Here is a 15,409-nt window from a genome sequence, read left to right as displayed (position 1 = left end):
TATGCATAGCAGGTGATTGTTTGCTATCATTTAAACATTTAACGACGGCAAATAAAGATCTTGCACTGCTTTACTGAAATAATCTTGTCTCCCATGTGAGATATGGTACCCTGGAGTTTTGCTCTGGCAACAGTTTAGGATGCACTGTACTTCCACAGAGCATCGTGATATATCTCCTGCGACAGCTAGTGATATCTTAAGGCAACGTAATTTAAAATAAGTTTTGTTTTCCCTAATTGAAACTCTGTCACACTCGGTCGGTGTTTAAACATTTTACCTCAATGTTTAAGTGTTGTCAGAATTATTTTAAGTGACGTTTTAGCCTGGGAAAGTGTCATGAACGATAGCGGACTCAATTGAGTCGGTGCAGCACTCATCTTGGGGACACCCTTTAGTGGAGAGCGACTGGCGGTGAGCAGAGGTGGGCGGTCTGGTAGAGATGAGCGGCTTGGAGCCGGGAGAGTCCTCTGAGCACTATAGGAGGCAGGGAACAGAGACAGAGACAAAGGCAGAGCAGTATCTGGCACTGGAGTCTGGGACGGGACACATGATAAGGTAAGAACTAGGTAAATAAATATAATCATTTTTGCTAAGATGATATGCTGTGACTGAGACTATATAGTACTACGCTATGGGCTGACCACACACATTATTAGGAGGAGAACCAGCGGTTATGGGCTGCTGCTTTGGTTCTCTCCGAGGTGCAGGCCAGAACCCTTCTGGCTTGTTCCCAGGTGCGGCAGGGTTCCTGTGACGGGAATGAAGGAGGAGAGTAATCAAGAGAACATTCAAATAGTGACATATCTAAAGCTGAAACCGGAAGAGAGTTGTGCACATATTCTATCCAGGAGAGTTGCTGGCTCCATGAATTCGGGTTATGGGAAGTCAGACAGTACTACATAACAAATAACATGTATTTTAAATATTTGCTCTTATTTTGTTAAAATTATTCACATTTTCACAGATTTTGCAAGGGGTGCCCAAGCTATTGCATAACTCTGTATTTCACCATCTCATTATACAGTATATGTTTTGATTAAGGGTTCTGGTTGAGAGAATATTCAACAAAGGGACAACAAATACGAAGATCGATACTCTGTCACTAAGCACTATAGAAACATGTCTATTGTAGTCTTCTAATTCTTTGTCACTTATCTGTCACACTGCCATGTTGGTCAGCACTGCACCCAAGTTTTTCACCAACTGTTGCACTTGTGTATATATATGAATTTAGATAACAGGCCTATTAAGATCTTTACATTGGTTGTGTGGACAAGAAGTTAGAATAAGCTACAGATGAATTTGGATTTTATTAGCTGAACAGTCAAATGTCTTCTCTGTGCCTCTTCACTCAAGTGTGAATGCAGAACAATGCATTGAAATGCTTTGAAACGCATTGTTTGCTTCGATACAGAATGATCGCCTGAGTATTTTCAAGCTTAGTTTTGCAGATAGTTTGTTTTATATTTTTTTTATATTGTGGTGTGGTATAGGAATATTATCTAATGCAGACACTGACACTCGACTCATCAAATGTTAATTCCTGCATTGTTTTGCAAACTGTAGACAGTCGGTTGTAAACTACAGTTATGTGCCAATGGGCTAATGCAGTATTTTGGTCCTGCCCTTCCTGCACATACAATGCTGTAAAAGCAATTAAAAGATTTATTGGTTATGATGAGAATTTTATTGGTTGTAATGGAAACAAAAGTTGTATTAAATCATACTCAAATAATGCCCAAAACACATTACAAAAAAAGGAATTTAATAAAACCAAACGGTGTAAAGTGTGGTTTAAATGGAAACTATTCGAATTTCTGTGATGTTTTTTCAGCAGGGTAGTCATACTGTTGTGGTTATTATTATTAATGTAGTGTAATGCATTACAATTCAAGGACAGTAATATTATAATATAACTAATTATTTTTAAATGACAAAAACTAGAAATGTATAATGTATTATATTTTGGCGGTAACTTGCCCAACATCAGTAAATGCCTAAATGTAAATGTGACACACATGCACGGACACACTGCATCACTAACACATATACACACTGCGTTATTGAACACATACACACTCCATTACTTACACACATACACGGCCACACTGCATCACTGACACATACACACTGCATTACTGACACACATTCACGGACACACTGCATCACTAACACATACACACTCCATTACTTACACACATACACGGTCACACTGCATCACTAACACATACACACTGCATTACTGACACACATACACGGACACACTGCATCACTAACACATACACACTGCATTACTGACACACATTCACGGACACACTGCATCACTAACACATACACACTGCATTACTGACACACATACACACTGCATTACTGACACACATACACGGCCACACTGCAACACTAACACATACACACTGCATTACTGACACACATACACGGCCACACTGCAACACTAACACATACACACTGCATTACTGACACACATACACATACACACTGCATTACTGATACACATACACATACACACTGCATTACTGATACACATTCACGGTCACACTGCATCACTAACACATACACACTGCATTACTGATACACATTCACGGTCACACTGCATCACTAACACATACACACTGCATTACTGACACACATACACGGACACACTGCATCACTAACACATACACACTGCATTACTGACACACATTCACGGACACACTGCATCACTAACACATACACACTGCATTACTGACACACATACACACTGCATTACTGACACACATACACGGCCACACTGCAACACTAACACATACACACTGCATTACTGACACACATACACGGCCACACTGCAACACTAACACATACACACTGCGTTACTGACACACATACACATACACACTGCATTACTGACACACATACACACTGCATTACTGACACACATACACACTGCATTACTTACACACATACACGGCCACACTGCATCACTAACACACATGCACGGCCACACTGCATCACTAACACATACACACTGCATTACTTACACACATACACGGCCACACTGCATCACTAACACATACACACAGCATTACTGACACACATACACATACACACTGCATTACTGACACACATACACACTGCATTACTGACACACATACACACTGCATTACTGACACACATACACACTGCATTACTGACACACATACACACTGCATTACTGACACACATACACACTGCATTACTGACACACATACACACTGCATTACTTACACACATACACGGCCACACTGCATCACTAACACACATGCACGGCCACACTGCATCACTAACACATACACACAGCATTACTGACACACATACACACTGCATTACTGACACACATACACACTGCATTACTGACACACATACACACTGCATTACTGACACACATACACGGCCACACTGCAACACTAACACATACACACGGCATTACTGACACACATACACACTGCATCACTAACACATACACACTGCATTACTGACACACATACACACTGCATCACTAACACATACACACTGCATTACTGACACACATACACGTCCACACTGCATCACTAACACACATGCACGGCCACACTGCATCACTAACACACATGCACGGCCACACTGCATCACTAACACATACACACTGCATTACTGACACACATACACGTCCACACTGCATCACTAACACACATGCACGGCCACACTGCATCACTAACACATACACACTGCATTACTTACACACATACACACTGCATCACTAACACATACACACTGCATTACTGACACACATACACGTCCACACTGCATCACTGACACACATACACGTCCACACTGCATCACTAACACACATGCACGGCCACACTGCATCACTAACACACATGCACGGCCACACTGCATCACTAACACATACACACAGCATTACTGACACACATACACATACACACTGCATTACTGACACACATACACACTGCATTACTGACACACATACACACTGCATTACTGACACACATACACACTGCATTACTGACACACATACACGGCCACACTGCAACACTAACACATACACACGGCATTACTGACACACATACACACTGCATCACTAACACATACACACTGCATTACTGACACACATACACACTGCATCACTAACACATACACACTGCATTACTGACACACATACACGTCCACACTGCATCACTAACACACATGCACGGCCACACTGCATCACTAACACACATGCACGGCCACACTGCATCACTAACACATACACACTGCATTACTGACACACATACACGTCCACACTGCATCACTAACACACATGCACGGCCACACTGCATCACCAACACATACACACTGCATTACTTACACACATACACACTGCATCACTAACACATACACACTGCATTACTGACACACATACACGTCCACACTGCATCACTGACACACATACACGTCCACACTGCATCACTAACACACATGCACGGCCACACTGCATCACTAACACATACACACTGCATCACTGACACACATACACGTCCACACTGCATCACTAACACACATGCACGGCCACACTGCATCACTAACACATACACACTGCATTACTGACACACATACACGTCCACACTGCATCACTAACACACATGCACGGCCACACTGCATCACTAACACATACACACTGCATTACTTACACACATACACACTGCATCACTGACACATACACACTGCAATATTGACACACATACACACTGCATTACTGACACACATGCACGGCCACACTGCATCACTGACACATATACACTGCATTACTTACACACATACACACTGCATTATTGACTCACACACTGCATTACTAACACACAAACACGGCCACACTGCAACACTAACACATACACACTGCATTACTTACACACATACACGGACACACTGCATTACTGACTAACATACACGTACACACTGCATTACTGACACACATTCACGGACACACTGCATTACTGACACACATACACACTGCATTACTGACACACATACACACTGCATTACTGACACACATACACACTGCATCACTGACACACATTCACGGACACACTGCATTACTGACACACATACACACTGCATTACTGACACACATACACACTGCATTACTGACACACATGCACGGCCACACTGCATCACTAACACATACACACTGCATTACTGACACACATACACACTGCATCACTAACACATACACACTGCATTACTGACACACATACACACTGCATCACTGACACATATTCACGGACACACTGCATTACTGACACACATACACACTGCATTACTGACACACATACACACAGCATCACTGACACACATACACGGCCACACTGCATCACTAACACATACACACTGCATTACTGACACACATGCACGGCCACACTGCATCACTAACACATACACACTGCATTACTGACACACATACACACTGCATCACTGACACACATTCAAGGACACACTGCATTACTGAAATACATGCACGGACACACTGCATTACTAACTGCACATGTGCAGACAGCCCAGGCAGAGCCACACCCATGACAGGCAGGTTATGCTCCAGGAATGCATCATCATTAATGTTGGATGACAGTCTGTACTTTTACTGCAGTCAATGGGCAAGTCATCGTCTTTGTTTTATTCTGCTTAGAAACAAAGATTAGGAGGAGTGGCTAACTTAAAAAAATAAGAAGATATACATGTTACAAAGCAACAGACGCTTGTGCTTATCAATAGATACTGTCGTATATGTAATACATTACTTAAATGTTTCTAACATTGATTGTCCAAAACACATGCTATAAAATACCCAAAGATATGAATATCACAAAATGATCTTCTATACACACCTGGCTTTAGTTAAATGTGTGATCACATGTTATATTTTAGCTGTGAATCAAAACGTGACTGTACAGAGGTAAAGAAAAAAAAACTAGCAACAGTATGTTGTTTGTTTGGGTTATTATAGGCATTAATCTAAACTCAACACAACATTACGTTAGTTTAACCAACACTGCATCCTTGTGGTGAGATTTACATCCAGTCAGCCTGGTCAAGGCTGGATAACCACAACACTGTTTATAAAAGTGCTCTGGATATCAAGCAATAGCTACAAACACTAGACAATTTTCATAAAAATATATAGTCGTTTTTTTGCATCTCTGGTTTAAAAATATATGTCCCCCCTTGTTGGAAGTTGTTAAATAATTCATGATGCTTTTAATGTATCGATGTATAAACTTGATCTCAGTGTTGTTAATAGCAGATACAGTAACTAGAGATTACGGCAGCTACATCAGTGAATCCTGTGCCATCCTCCTGCTCCAGCTCAGGCAATTCCCTCACCAACCAAGAGCAAAGACGGACTTGTCACATTAATGCTAGATTTACAATACTTAGTATTTAATGCTAAACTTACATCACATGACAGCAGTTTGAAGTTATAGCTGCACTCAGTGACATTATTTAAAGTAATACAGTATAGTTACCACAAGAACACATCCCAATCTGGAAAGTTGATGTGTATTGTTTATTTCTCCTATAAAAGATACAGTTATGTAATGTAAGTGTTGTACAGTATCAGGGAAAAGTGTCTTAATGTCTACAGTTTCAGTATGGAGTGGTTAAACAATAAATGAATCATAGTAGCACCTAGAGTTCAACAGGGAAATGTTCCTCATCTTTAGCTACCACGAAAATACCTTCTTGTGGATATAACCTGAACCAATCAAAGTTAAAAAACAAACTTAGACGACTACATAGAAAGAAGAGAGACTTCTGCCCAGCAGGTCTCAGATTAAAAAAGAAAAACTACCAATAAACAAAGAATTATTTAAGACAATGAGCTGATCTTTATAGTGGTCCATTTTCAGTGGATCTGTCGTGAAGTATTGTAAGTTCCATTTACTCTCCTCTAAAGATAGCTCTTCATAGTAAATGCGTTTGTGATGAACAGGCTGTCAATTCAAAGGCCTGAGGTAAAAATGCTTGATTAAACAAAACAATTTAGGGTTAAGACCAAAACAAGTCCTTTTTCACAACTGCTCGATAATAGATTAATTTAATATCCAATTAAGATTTCAACTGAACATTTTCTGAATGGACCGAAGACAGACCCTTGGGGGACTCCTTTAATCTTTCCTGTAAGCTTCCCAAAGCCAGTCTCATTTGATCTTCAGCACCTTGGAGTGATTTAACCTCCATACTGTAGAAGACGTACAGCAGTGATGTGAAGAGCAGGATGGCAAAACACAGAGCCCCCAGCAGGTAGAAGGAGGCTTTAGGAAAGGGCTGATCATCTCCCAGATCAAATATTGGAATAGCAGCAATGACTAGCTCGAGAATTAACAGAACGAGACCCATGATGCCTGTACGGGCCGCCGTGTGCCGCATGTGCTCGGCACAATGAAGACCCACCTTCACTTCAGTGCGAGCTTCATTTACAGTGTTTACCAGATCAGGAAGATTTTCTGAGAGAAGGAACATTCAAGGTGTCAACACAAACAACATCCTGACCATCATGCTGATAATGTGAGCCTTTAAAAGAATACCTTAAGCTCAAATACCTGGAAAACAGTCAACCTCTTTCTCTGAGCGTTCATGCTTCTTTTTATTTGGAGTAAACAGGAATTCAGCCGTGAGAGCCTCGTGGTCAGAATAAGAGAAGGGGTGTCCGGGGACGGGACCCTTAGTTGTGCTCAAAAACTCACAGCTTACATCAACTTTCACGGATCCCTGTGAAGAAAAAGACGTTTAGTAAGAAAACTAAAAGAAAAATCAAAAATCAAAACAACACAAACAAGAAATGAAACTAGAAAATATGTTTCGTGTTAATAAACGATGTCACCTGTACCTTGAACAGAATGTAATCTATCCGGACTCCTCCACCAAATGGAACGAGTTCATCTGAGTTTGTGAAGGGGTTTTCACTTATATGCGTGTTCCCTCCCTCACATCCCTGATATAAAGACAGCACATTTTTACAGCTCATCGAGTCACATGACAGTCATGTTACGCCCTCACATCAGACTTCATTACTAACATCAAAGTTGTCCGTCTCTGTGAAGCAGTCCTCCAGTCCCGTGTAGCTCCTCAACAGTCTGGTACCAAGATCATCCGTGTGCATGTTCAAATCTCCACCCATGATCACCACGTCTGCTCCGGCACTAGTGTGCCTTCAACAGAAAGTACACTCAATCCACCCGAAAATAAATTGGGAGTTATTGTTTTCGAGCTGTTTTTAATGAGGGGTGACATGAGACTGTTCAAAATTTTAAGGGAGCTGCAAACCTTATAGTGCACACTGCTCTCAGCTTGAAGTGCACACTGTGGAGTGATCACATCAAAGTTCACACTTCAGAGTGTTCTGCCATCGAGAAGTGAGCACAGAATAATGATACTCACTAAATGAGAGCAGCAAATATTCTCTGTTTATTTGAAAGATTCCAGTTGTCTGCATTTCTAATTTCTTAAATTCCCCTTTCTCTTTATCTCAACAGGTATTGTTCTGGCTTTTGTTGAAACTGGTAACTTTGTATTGCTCTTATATGACCTATAGCTTTATTGCTCCCTGAGCTCTCTGTATATTTTATCTTTGGATAAAAGCGTCTGCTAAATGACTAAATGTAAATGTACTCTGTTTAGGTGCTGATTGTTAACTACATACCAACACTAACTCTTAAACCAGATCTTACAGTTTTGTCACCTTATAAACTGCTGGAGCTCCCAGGCCTGCACGACTCTGTGTGGGAGATACGAGTCTCTCTCTCGACAGTATTCTGCATGAAGCTGCAGGAGACACAACACACACATGTATGAAGGCAACACACACACACACACACGATGTGCACAAACTCACATGAGTGACAAACACGTGAACTGTCAGTCCAGATATGCAGAGCACGATCTTCCCCACAGCTTTACCACCGAACCAGTCACCATGCTGAACCTGAACCAAAAACCGTGTAAAGAATCAAATGCATGAATTGAGCATCTGACGATGATAATTCTAGCGTAAAATAAAGAAATAAGTTGAATAATTCTGTCATTATTTAAAGATGTTTTTGACCCTCGTTGCATAAAGGTGCTTTACAAATAGTTTTTTTGTTTATTTTCAGGCCAAACTGTTAATGTCTCTTTAACGCAGTTGATGTGAATATAAGCGTCTGCAAAAGGCAAACAAGTAAATGATACGTAAATGAAAGCACACTCACCATGTAAGGATAACCATTCAATGAGTATCTGTAGAGAAAAGCATCATGAATTCTGTGTCTGGAGAAGACAGCCAATCCACTCCCGATAAAGCCACTGAGAACCAGAAAACACAGAAAATGCACATGAATCCAGAGGGTTAACTTGAAAAGAAACGGATCAGATTGAAAGCTCAGTGTTTACCTCTTAAAATAATGTGAATGAGGATAAACATTGCCAAGTTTCTTCTTTAAAAAGAGAAAATCCGCCTCACACCAGACCTGTGACCAGATACAGATCTACTGTGTGCTTCAAACATTTGATTTCAAATAAAGCACAACAACGACAGACGTACACAGAAATAAAAACAGCAGTAATGTTTGGTGTGTGCGTGTGTTTCACCTCCTGCAGTAAAGCCACATCAAGCTTTTGATGATAGAGCAGATCTCTGATCATGTGAAATCTCTCTTTGCGATGTTTGGTGAGGAATCGGATGCCCCTAAAACAATCACATCAAACCCAACTGAACAATACTGGTGATTCAATAAAAACACACTTTAATGTTTGACACTCTAATCTTTTATTCCTGTACAGGTCCGTCTTACACATCTATCTTGTTGTTTGAAATCGCTCAACAAAATGAGGCCTAACCAGCTTCACACAAATGTAAATGTATCATTAGAAAATAGGCTCTCTTTGCTAAAAACATTTATTCAGTAACTTTGACTCAAAGTCAGTGAGTGCAGCTGTGACATGTCAGAGGAGATCTGGTCCTCCCGGCTGAGTCTGGCTTCTCCTGAAGGTTTTTCTCCATTTATGTATTCATTGGAGTTTGGGTTTCTCGCCACAGGGCCGTGTTCGCTTGCTCAGCGGGGGGCCGCAGATATCAGATTAGCCGAAAATTCCACTAACATTGCCTTATACAGTCCGACATTTTCGTATGTGTTCTTTTGGATTTGGTGCTTGTTTGTACGGTGTCTCTGAATTGACACAATGTGAGGTCATATTTACTTTTTTAACGTGCAAAACCATTTCGAAACCAAATTTCGGACTCAATGTTTTTTACTCTTTCCATAATACCAAGTACTGTATTATATTCAACCTTCTGTGTTTTTTTTGTGTCTTCAGTACAACAAACCATTAACTACGACATTTCCCCCAATAAACTCTTAATTTGTTGCATGCAGAATATGATATTTATAAACAGCCAATATGCCAATAATATGCATGCTAATAACAACTAGTTAGAAGAGAGAATTGCCTCCTATACTGAAATGTCACCTGTTTTTCTTCTTGTAAAGCTGCTTTGAAACAATGCAATATAGTAAAAAGCGCTATTTAAATCAAACTGAATTGAACTGATGAATAAGTACACAAGTTCTCTCTGTTATGAGTGTAAACAGTGTTAGTCATTGTGTTGATTGTTTAGCACAACAGGATTAACTGTAAACAGTAATGTGTGTGGTGCTGTTTACTAGTTAAAGCTGTTATAAATAAACACAAGCAATGAAATGAGCCTTACGCCTGTGAACTACTGGGCTTTGAGTATGAATCCTGTAGAAACATTGTTAATAATGTTTGATCAGGGAACGCAAGTGTCAGCATGTGAACTTACCAGCAGTTGAGAGAAAAGACACGCATTCTGATAGGTTCAAAGGTCGTCATGGTGATGAATCTGGGTTTTTGTAGGAATGGGTGTGAGTCGGACTGTAAGGACAGGGAATGTTATTCAGCCCAAACCCCTTCCAACAACAAAGCAATGCTGAAAATGACATGAAAACGGTTGAATATTCTCAGAACGGGTGATGCTTCATAATAAACTTCATGTAATATAATGTTTACACAAAACACGAACACACAAAAAACTGACTTACACTGGTTGACCCGCTGGTGTTTGCTGAAGCTGATTTGAATGTGTTAATAAAAGAACTTCACAATAGAAAAGGATTGGATTGACACTTCTGTGTGCTCCAAAACTTTCAACCATCTGCATCATACCAAGAATTCCATTATAAACAATGTGTGTTACACCCAAGTTTCTGACAGTCAACTTTAACACTGTGAAGTGTTCTAAATAACCGGGACCAGGAATAAATCCACACAGAGAAAAGACGGCTATAAATCATAAAAGCAAACAACACTTGTAAATAATAGCTTCAGAGTCAAAAGTCCAACCGCAAGCCCAGCTGTGTCGTCATGGTAACACAATAAAACTTACAGGTGAGCACAACAGGAACTAAACAGCATTAGTGTTCAACATAACAAAATAAAAGTACTGTAATGATAATTTGGTACAGTTACACACAACACAGTATTAAATAATGACCAGTTTCCTAAATCACTGTATAGACATGACAGTCAAATGTCTTTAGAGAGTGCCATGATGCACAAAAACACAGACCTTTCGTGGTATAAATTCACAAAAAGAATGGGGAATGGTCTTTTGAGATTACTCTGTAAACCATTCACAACACCTTAGCAACTGCATTCTGTATAGTTAAACCCCGGCAACCGTAGAGAACAGTTTAGCATCATGGTGGCAAACATCACACTGTACTAGTAGTAATGTACAAGTTTTATTTCAGATAATCAAAACGTTTAAATAATGTCTCTGTACGACAGATTAGAGGACAGAAAACAAGACTGCGATGACATGTCCGTCATGTTAAAAGCATCCAGGAATAAATATCAGTGACCGTTAAGATCCATTATAATGCTTTTATCCACAGACAGTGCTTGCATAACCTAAAGATCACGTACATAAACTTCTTACACAAATATCAACTAAGATAATCCCAGTAGACACAGAACATGTGTTTGTGATGACAGCAAATATCCCGCTGTATTCATATGAAACAGAATTGATCCACATGGCACCAGTGATATGATATCACACACACACACACACACACACACACAGTGTGTTTACAGCTCGCAAAGACACACCAGACAGATGAACACTTTCAAAATCTGTTAACTTTGTAATGAAGTTTAACAAGAACGAATAGTAACATCACGATATTTCACTGATCACAGAAATAAAAGAAGAGCAACCTTCAAAACAGGCATTGTTTCCATATGTATATTAACGATATTATGGTATTAATGGCATGTACAAGTATGGTCCCAATATTATTTTATATTTAGTACCTAGAAAATCCCACAGCACAGTCACTCATTAACTAGATGACCATCCATGTTATTCAACATCCAAACATCACACACAGGAATAATAAATCATCTGACAACATTACAGAGAAACGTGCCAGACAGCCTTTGAATGAAACAGCACTTTCTTCCTCAGATCAATCTTTACTTCTTTAAGACATTATTGTGGCTGTATGGAGTGATCACAGATGTATAGATCACTTTGAGCACAACTCTTTAAGTTCTAATGCGTCGCGTGTAATCCAATAACAATCAGACACATTCAATAGTTCACTGTAATAACTTCACATACTGTATGAGACACATGTGTGTGAGTGTTGATCTCACCTCCTCGATCTCGCAGGTGATGAATGAATCCGTTATAAAGTGTGTAATAAAGAGCGGTCCGGTGTTACTCCACTGACACGGATGACGATCAACACAATCTCAAACGAAGCAAACTTTTAAATGGACCTTTTCATTCTCTTGGTTAAAACCGCAGACGCGTCTCTCTGTGATTGACACCGTAACTTCACGCTGAATATCAGATCACGTGTCTGGTTTCATTCAGGAACGACACACTTTGCAACAACGTATCATCAAGATCAAGAACGCACGTCTGACGTCACGGCTACGCCGGTCCCAGCGCGGCGTCGCGTGGACTGCTGGGAAAATGAGTTTTTCCACTCAGAACTAAACCGGAGGACCAACGTTCTTCTTTAACATTTTCCGTAGACATCAATTAATAATTTTATTATTTTAATTATAATAATAGAATTTTTTGTAGTTCAATGATCATTTAAGTTTCGTGCTCTTTTAGTTGCAAGTGACGATTAAACGAGAAGGCGTTGGCACGAGGTACACGTTACTTTACTCATCTGTTATGAAGATGGACCAATCAGAGCTGTTCATGGGTTGAACCTGAATTTACGAGATTTGATTTCCCTTCCAGGTACCAGACTTCAGAAATTCATTTAAAAATATATTTACAAATTTGCATTCCACCCTCACAGAAAGGTACCTTTCCTACTGAAAGATTATAATGTACTGCTGTATAAAGATGGCATTTAAGAAGTTTAAAAACGAGTGCAATGAGAGCTTGAATTAAGATGTTCAGTACAGCAGGTGACACCCTGTTAACAGAAGGTAAAGGGTTGTGAAAGAAGACAACAGCAAAAGCATTAAATGTGTTTTATGAAATCTGGTCCAGGGAGACCCATGCCACTTTTATTGGTATTGCTATACATTGTTTGGATTATATTGTACAAACCCCTAACATTGAAGAAATTTAATACATAATTACAATGCACAATTGGTAACCAAAGGCAACAATGAACTGTTAAAAAATGGGAGAAAGTTTCTGCCAACATCATATAGATTATGGCATAAAACAACAGAAGAAACACACAACATGTTTTCAATTTATGCGTACAGCATCAATCGAAAGTCAAAGAGCAAACATCAAATGAATAATTATAAAAAAGAAAAAACACAGGCAAAAATACAATTGAGGAAACTGTCGTCGAGCATGTAGGTCAAGGCTGAACCAATATACATGACATTTCTGCTTGTATCGTGTACTCAAGAATTCTCAGTACCTTCAGGACTTTATCCATAAACTGACTGTCAACAAGCACCAACAGATGGAACAAACATGCTTCATCAACACTGACTTTGATTGAATCATTTATAAATATCAAGTCTTTTCATTTTCAAGGGGGTAGACATTTTCAGTAGTAGCAAAAGATGATGTTATTTAAAAAAAACATGTCAGGTCAGCATGTTCAAATGGCATTCAACGATAAAGCACATTCACCTGGAGCATTTAATAGAGTAAAAACTACAACCAGAAACAAGAACCTTGATCCCAAATTTACATCTGAAGAGAGAAAAAGAAGAGAATAAGAGATGTACCGATCATAACTGCAACTCAAGGGATTTAGAGGGATGATGTGCAGGGTGACATACGATTCCCTTTAAAAAAATGAACTATACACCAACATGACGAAAACTGACGCAACAGCTATTGACAAACTAATTAAAAAGAACTTGAAACTGAAAAGAAGATAGACAGTGAAACACACTTGGAAACATTCTCTGAAAGGTTTTAGAGCACCAAAAACAAAACAAGGAGAAAACAAGCTCGGTAGAGGTTCTGTTTCATCATTATTACACATTAAAATCTCATAAATCGATGGGTTAGATGGCTGTAAAGCACTTATCTGTGTTCTAGATGGACAATTTAACATCCAGAGTCGTGTTTAACCTCTACTGTAAAAATGTTTTTTTTTAGTAAATCAGTTTTTTAAAAATACATTTTACCTAAAAAAAACTGTGCTCAAAAAATAAGTAACATTTACTAACAAGTTTTTTGTAAAGTGTTTTTACAGTTTTTTTCAAAAGTAAAATTAGCTTTAAAAAACTGTGCAAAACTTGCGCAAATTTACACACAAAAAATAAGTAAATCCTATAGTCGCGAGAAAACCCAGCCGAACAGCCAAATTAAATACTTTGCACTGATGTAATGTAAAGAGTTTACCTGTACGTACTATTTGAAATCAAGAGGTAGTCAAAAGGCACTTCAGAGTATCAATCAATCAACTTAGTGTTTATTAAAAAAGGCACTCACTACTTCAACATATCAAATCCTTTAGTACCTGCAGATGGTTACTGCCGCCTCGTCTGCTGCCAAAAAGACATCTGCTGAGTTTACAGCCAATCAAATGTTTTGATTTCCTAAACTGAAAATGTAACTACAGTATGTTATCCTTTAGTAAAAAGATTATAAACCCTCCACTGGCAAACCTCGTCCCCATTTACACGTGAGGTCAACCTGTCACTAATAGTGTGTACCCGTTATATTTCACCACAAAATTAAAAAGAATAAAAAATTATATTTTAGTCACATTTGCTCTCCAAATGATCATTACAGCATAATACACAAATATAATAATATTAATATATATATATATATATATATATATATATATGAAAGTATTTACAGCATACAGTATTAATATAACAATAG

The 15,409-nt window shown here is 39.1% G+C and overlaps 1 protein-coding gene across 4 annotated transcripts; it reads right to left on the bottom strand.

Moving 5' to 3' along the window:
* Positions 1-6,425: 6,425 nt before the first annotated feature.
* Positions 6,426-13,025, bottom strand: smpd2b (sphingomyelin phosphodiesterase 2b). 4 transcript variants are annotated; one of them, XM_079460876.1, is made up of 11 exons: positions 11,109-12,940; positions 10,850-10,996; positions 9,637-9,733; positions 9,439-9,515; positions 9,258-9,351; positions 8,903-8,992; positions 8,750-8,832; positions 8,087-8,219; positions 7,898-8,002; positions 7,611-7,779; positions 6,426-7,514 (listed from the first exon to the last, which is right to left on the bottom strand). In XM_079460876.1, the coding sequence occupies exons 2-11, from the start codon at positions 10,897-10,899 to the stop codon at positions 7,117-7,119; spliced, it is 1,296 nt and encodes a 431-aa protein (XP_079317002.1). In that variant the 5' UTR covers positions 10,900-10,996; positions 11,109-12,940; the 3' UTR covers positions 6,426-7,116. The 4 variants fall into 4 exon arrangements, with proteins under 4 accessions (XP_079317002.1, XP_079317001.1, XP_079317003.1 ...); XM_079460875.1 differs by having other exon boundaries at positions 6,429-7,514; positions 12,730-13,025; XM_079460877.1 differs by having other exon boundaries at positions 6,429-7,514; positions 10,850-10,941; positions 12,730-13,002.
* Positions 13,026-15,409: the final 2,384 nt, after the last annotated feature.

The sequence above is a fragment of the Barbatula barbatula genome, assembly GCF_947034865.1.
Source record: "Barbatula barbatula genome assembly, chromosome: 7".
NCBI lineage: Eukaryota > Metazoa > Chordata > Actinopteri > Cypriniformes > Nemacheilidae > Barbatula > Barbatula barbatula.
This window is presented reverse-complemented; position numbering and strand designations above follow the sequence as displayed.